This window comes from Octopus bimaculoides, chromosome 24 (genome assembly GCF_001194135.2).
Source record: "Octopus bimaculoides isolate UCB-OBI-ISO-001 chromosome 24, ASM119413v2, whole genome shotgun sequence".
In the NCBI taxonomy this organism is placed as follows: Eukaryota; Metazoa; Mollusca; class Cephalopoda; order Octopoda; family Octopodidae; genus Octopus; species Octopus bimaculoides.
The window spans coordinates 1,868,002-1,875,014 of NC_069004.1; the positions used below are offsets into that span (position 1 = coordinate 1,868,002).

General features: G+C 39.2%; 1 protein-coding gene across 2 annotated transcripts in view; it reads left to right on the plus strand.

Annotated features, from left to right (window-relative positions):
- The window catches only part of LOC106875898 (uncharacterized), an 80,862-nt gene that overhangs the window by 2,785 nt on the left and 71,064 nt on the right, over window positions 1-7,013 (plus strand). The window contains exon 2 of one of the 2 annotated variants that reach the window (XM_052976403.1): window positions 605-718. In XM_052976403.1, coding sequence (XP_052832363.1) covers window positions 661-718 — 58 coding nt within the window. In that variant the 5' untranslated portion in view covers window positions 605-660. Of the gene's footprint in view, window positions 1-604; window positions 719-2,811; window positions 3,598-7,013 lie in introns of those variants that run through there. The other variant, XM_014924204.2, reaches the window with a different exon arrangement.

The following is a 7,013-nucleotide window of genomic DNA, read 5'->3' on the forward strand; positions in this document are numbered from 1 at the left end:
CCCTTGTGGACAATAAAGAAATAAGATACGTTAACACGCCGGTCGAAATGCTTAGCAGTATTTCGTCTGTCTTTACGTTCTGAGTTCAAATTCCGCCGAGGTCGACTTTGCCTTTCATCCTTTCGGGGTCGATTAAATAAGTACCAGTTACGCACTGGGGTCGATGTAATCGACTTTATCCGTTCGTCTGTTCTTGTTTGTTCCCTCTATGTTTAGCCCCTTGTGGACAATAAAGAAATAAGATACGTTAACACGCCGGTCGAAATGCTTAGCAGTATTTCGTCTGTCTTTACGTTCTGAGTTCAAATTCCGCCGAGGTCGACTTTGACTTTCATCCTTTCGGGGTCGATAAATTAAGTACCAGTTGCGTACTGGGTCGATGTGCTTCTTTCAGTTTCCGTCTACTAAATCCACTCACAAGGCTTCAGTCAGACTAAGACTACAGTAGAAGACACTTGCCCAAGGTGCCAAACAGTGGGACTGAACTCAGAACCATGTGGTTGGGAAGCAAGCTTCTTACCACACAGCCATGCCTAGCTCAAAATTTATTGGGAGTTAGCTTATCCACTCAGTTTTTATTGTAAATATTTTTTATGTTTTTCAGATGAAGGCTTGACACGTCCCTAACCAAAGAGGAGCAGATCTTTTCCAAACTTAGTTATGAAAAACTATACAATGGCTTTTGAAGAACTCAAGTTTCTGATAGGAACTTCAGAAGGTTTGTCACTTTATTGTTATTATTATATATTGTCTTTGCTCACCTTCTAACACTGGAGATGTACTACACCATCCGGAGTATTTGGGCGGTTCCAAACAGTGTTGTTTTCTGCAAGTGCTCCATCCATATTGCAGCCCCTATTTGTTCCTCGTATTTCTCGAGATTCTTACTCACTGTTCCCAGGGCTCCAATAATTATTGGTACTACTACCACCTTTTTCAGTGACCACTACTGCTTAACCTCCCAAGCTAACCTGTCATATCTCTCGACTTTTCTTTCTTCCTTATCGCATACCTTGTTGTCAGCTGGGCAGGCTATATCTATGATCCAGCATAGTTTACTTTCTTTCTCAATTAAGACTATGTCTGGCTTCCTATTCTCTATCTCATGGTCACACTGAATCATAAAATCCCATGGAATCTTTGCATTTCTATTTTTGACGATGCCTTCAGGTTTGTGGTCATACCAATTTTTTGCTCTATCAAGTCCATACTTGTTGCAAAGTGTCCAATGGACAAGCCTGGCTATAAGAGACGCCACGACAATATATATGTACCTATATATAAATATATATTTGTGTGTCTGTATGACAGGTTTTCACACAATTAGGCTACCAAATTCACTCACAAAGCATTGATCTATCCAGGGCTATAGTAGAAGACATTTGCTCTTGGTGATGTGCAATGGGATTGAAACTGAAGCCATATGGTTCCAAAACAACCTTCTTAACCACACAGCCATGCCATACGTTATATTATTTATTGTAATTTTCTTTTTTTTTTTTTTTTTTTTTTTTTTTTTACTCCTAGCTTCCCTTATTTGGAAAATCTACTATTCTGGCATCTAGCATCTCTGGCTGCTCCCTTGCTTACTGAGTCAGTGAGATTTTTAACCGACACTACCACCACACCACTCTACCACCACCACCACTACTACTGGTGAGGTGTGTAGATGACCTGGTGAATAAATAGCCTTACATACTACAATACTTACGTAGCTTTCACATTCTGCTCGACGTAACATAAAAAAATTCTAAACGATCGCTCAACCTGCTAGAAATAGCAGTCAAATTTCCCTTCGATCATACCTTATTGTCTTTAGGAAAAGTGCATTGGTGGGAGGGGGAGAAAGACACAATGAATAATGTAAACCCAGAGACAATGTGTCTAAAACAAAATCGGAATGGCTTTCAACATAGTGTATATTCGATCTTGGCTGACCTGTGGTTAAACAACAATATAACAACCAAGTTGTCTGTCTGTCTGTCTGTCTGTCTTTACTAAACTTGGCAACTTACTAAAGAGAAAAAGAATGTAGTGAGTTTACTTAGGTGTGGCAGAGTAGGAGGGGCAACAAGTTGTCTATGAGTGGCAGGAGAAGTGATCGATGTCCAAGAAACGGAGAGGAACTGGTTGTGTGATGGAGGTATGTTGGAACAGCATGTTCCGTATTTAGGTAGATGAAAGGAAAACAAAACAACTGGAGTTCGATGTTTAGTCACTGGCTCACCCTGATCGATCGACCGAGCAAGATCTGTGGTCATATACATCGTTTCAAGTCATAACCATCTCGTCCATTTTAGGGGTCATTGTACTACTACATTATGTAACATATCCCCGAGTAGTTTGTGTGTGTGTGTGTGATTTGAGGGAGATTTGGTCAGTTATTTCTAGTCGGTTGCTCCATTCCAGATAAGTTGGTATGCCTCGAAGAAGAGAAGTGAATACTTGACGATTCAGACTCCTTCATCATCACCACCACCATCTCCACTACTACTTATACTACCGATAGATCCTCAGTTATATATATAAATATTGCTGTTGTTGCTATGAACAGTGGTGCTGTCAGGCACATATTAACAGCCTCGCTTTTACCAATACCATCTCTATTATTATATCTTTTGTTGCTATTATTGTTACTTCTTCGAGAGTCTGTATCTAGCCCCATTGACATTCGAATTCAGTGAGCGAGTAATAACTCTAAAAGTACTACAGCTTCTGGTGGTGGCAGTACGACCGACACCACCACCACCATCGGTAGCAACTTCAACGTTATCACTGATTGTATTGCGACCATCATCACAACCACCACCACCACCGCCGCCGCCGTCACCACTATAGTTACCGCTCCCAGCTTCAGTAACACCACGGCCAACCACACCATCATCATCACTGTTAGAGCGCCATGGCACGACTAGTTACTGCTGCCTTTGATGTTACCAACTACCACCACTACAAGCGCGCTTATCATCAGCTGCTGAGAGATCTGGAATACAACTAGAGTTACCTACACTCACACTGAGAGGGAGAAAGAGAGTGGGAGTGGAAGAAAGAGTGTCTACTCGGCTGCTGCATCTAACCAGCCATCGAAGAAGCCGAGCAAGGCAACCAACCATCCTACTGAACCACCCGTTTATGAGCAGAGTGCTGCTGTACAAGCGTGAAAGTGCTTCCAGTCGATTGTCCCACCACGACGAGAGGGCATGGCCTGGTATCGCTGGGCGGAAGGTGACACTTCAACACACCACCAGCCCCAGCAGCACCATCAGAGCCCTAAGCAACAACATTATCATCAACACCATACTCATCACCGCTATAGAGCTTGCGGCTCGTTTTCAGATGAACGAATGCATTACTTCGAAAATATCGACAAAAACACCGATCGCTATCACAGTCATTGTCTCCATCATAACAATCACTTTTGGCACCCACGGCGACCTCCGTTAAAGGGAACTCTAGTACTGTTCCCACCTTCGTGGGATACCCTAACACAATGCTGGAAAGAACTATCTGCTCTCGGATTCGGTCTTTCGTCTAGGAAACGCTTGATTCTCTACTTCGTGTTCAGAGGGACCAGCTTTCGAGTGTGTTTAGGCGATGGTAAGTTACTCCTGTTTTCTTTCCCCTCGTTCAAAACTATCGCCAATCGTGTGGATGTCAATTCCAGGATTTCCCTACAGTTTGTCTCACCTTACCAAACCATTTCGTTTGTATAATTCACCTTGGTTTGCTACGCTAACCTTGTCATAAATTAACTCGGAATATCGAAAACTGGTCTTCCGGTTATTCTTGTATACAATATATACATATACGCATTTTATAATAAACACACTTTATCCTCACAAACATTTCTATCCGCACACACACATATATGTATGCATATACGGCTATATATATATATATATATATATATATATATAGTCGTCCAAGGATGCAACTGCATTAAAATGCAATTAATAAACACATGCGCGTGGGCGTGCGCACATTCACACATTCAATTTGTATATGGTTCTACCGATTTCTAATACAAACACATACAGCTATGTTGATATGGATTTTCTGCCTATATTGTGTATCTGTGGTGAGGGAGGTCATTCTTTGAGAATGAACGACAGCGTTGGAGATAGCAAAAATAAATTGTATGTGTGTATATTTATGTTAATGTATGTGCTTAGAGTGGAGCGAGCAACTAGTGTATGCGTGCGCGTGCGTATGATCAATAACAGTTGATATAAAAAAATTCTACTTTTTCAATGAGCATGAAAGAGTTTATATATTGTACGAGTCTATATATTGTGCATACGTATATTGTGTATAGACGTGCATGGATAGCGTGTATATATGTGCATAGAGTGTAAGTGTGGATATATATGCATGTCGATGAAGACTGACTTGTGCACGCGCCAATGTGTCATTGCGTGCAACTGTTTAAGATGACTGAATGGTGTTATACAGTTGTCATTGAGATTTAGCTCCAAATCATCGTTGGTCGGACAGATCTAGAATCGAAAGCGTTCTGGTCGTGACCATCACATCCACAATTTCACTTCATTGTTCAGTGGTATATATGATTGTGTGTGATGTATGTATGCTTCTGTGTGACGATATCGTTTAGCTCCGGATCGGTTTTGATCGAGCAAGACTCATGATCAAAAGTATGCTAGCCGTGACCACCACTTCTTTTTCGTATGTGCAGGGAACCCACATTCCCATTGTACACTATCTGTTTTTTCTTTTCTTTTTTAAGGAACGCGGTTTGATTTGAGTGAGATTCGACTGTTATCTGTAGCTGATGGAACGATCACATATGAGATACCTCACTGGATCGAGACGTGTGTGGTTGTGGTGAGTGATGTGTGAAAGAGAAAACGGTGGGTGAGGAAAATACCTCGGGTATTCTTAGAGTTATCTCCCTTGCTTGTCTTAGATTTTAACACCCTCGAGGGAGTTTTCATCTATTAAATGCAAAGACAATCACAATAAATTGAAGTTTACAGACGTGAAACTCTACCGTCTGTATGCGTATATTTAACAACCACCATATACATATATATGTGTGTGTCATATATATATATATATATATATATATATATATATATATATTAAATGATATTATATACATAGTGTAATTTAGACTTTAAACTGTTGAATAAATTAACCAGTATTTAAAACTTTACGTGCATATACATTCGTGTAGTGTAATTCTATCGTTTGTTACTAAATCTGGATTTGAGTGTTACACAGAGTACACGCAAAGAATAAAACAAAACATTGAAATTGCTTCGAAGATGTTTAGTTACAACATCTTAAAAGTGTTTCATTAACGTAGTTGATTATTGATGCCATAAGGCAAATTACATAATCAACGTTTACTGTCAAATCATCAGAGACATGTAACTATTATATGTGATATTATTGGATTGAAAAGATGACAGTATTCACCATCATGAGGCTGGCTCATGAGTCACTGTTGTGAACCTGTTTCTACAATAGGGAATGTTTTTATCTTTTTGTTCTGATAATATTTTGTATAACATTTACACATCTCTAATGATTAGACTATAAGTGTTGACTATATAATGTGTGTGTGTATATATATATATATATATATATATATATATATATATATATATATATATACATACATGCATACATATGTGTGTGTGTGTGTGTACACAACACAATTACACTGGTCTTACATAGTTGAATTGAATAAATATGAACATACATATGCTCACTCTATACACATATACACACACACACACACACACAGAGAAAGTATTCTTTTCTACTCTTGGCATAAGGACCAAAATTTGTGGGCAGGGGGTGCCAGTCGTTTAGATTGACCTCCAGTATGCAACTGGTACTTAATTATCAACCCCGAAAGGATGAAAGGCAAAGTCGACCTCAGCAAAATTTGAACTCAGAACATAAAGACGGATGAAAGTATTCTAAAAGTTTAGAATCCCTCCATAATGCTATAACTACAAGAGAAGAATTCTTTATATTTTTTGTTGTCTTTTTAACAAATACTTTTATTTTGTTCAACCGAAGTCACCATTAACTTCTGTGAGCTCTTCATATCTTTTGCACAGCTACTCAATGATGTTTCATTAGAACTGTATATCCTGCTCAATCAACCATGCTATTCTGTAACCAACCAGAATCCTTCATCACAGGAAAAGAATTTCCTGCCCTTCAAATTGTGTTTCAAATCTGGAAACAGTTGAAAACTACAGGGAGCAAAGGTCTGGGGAAATAAGCTGGATAAAACTTATACTCAGCTCTTTTGAAAGCTGAGCTGTGTTAGCAGGTACATTGAAAGGAAGAAGTAAATAAATGACTGTCAACATTCCACAGCATTGTGTTTTGATACAGGTTTGCAATCAGTGTAGCAAATCAGCATAATAGACACTTGTGATTGTTGTCTTGAGTGCCAGGTTGTCAATTAACAGAACACTCGCAGAATCATAGGAGATTGCGCACGCGATTTGTTTACACTAGGTTAAAAATCTTGGTTAGCAGGGAATCTATTTTCTTTTTTTATTTCAGGTTCATGGAAGTGGTTGTGGATCTATGTCCTATCTTTGCCTATTTATTGCTAATTGAACAGTTCCCACTTCTCCTACATGAATCTTAGATTTTCATCAAAACATAGTTCCCTACACTCTTTCATTGTTGGAACCTGTATTCTTAGCCCTTGAAAGGCAGACACTTTTCGCAGGCATATATATATAGAGAGATAGACAGACATAGATAAATAGATAGACAGATAGATAGATGCATATATATATATATATATATATATATATATATATATCATAGGCACAGGAGTGGCTGTGTGCTAAGTAGGTTGCTTACCAACCACATGGTTCCGGCTTCAGTCCCACTGTGTGGCACTTTGAGCAATACTATAGCCTCAGGCCGACCAAAGCCTTGTGAGTGGATTTGGTAGACGGAAACTTAAAAAAGCCTGTCATATATATGTTTGTGTGTCTGTGTTTATCCCCCCAACA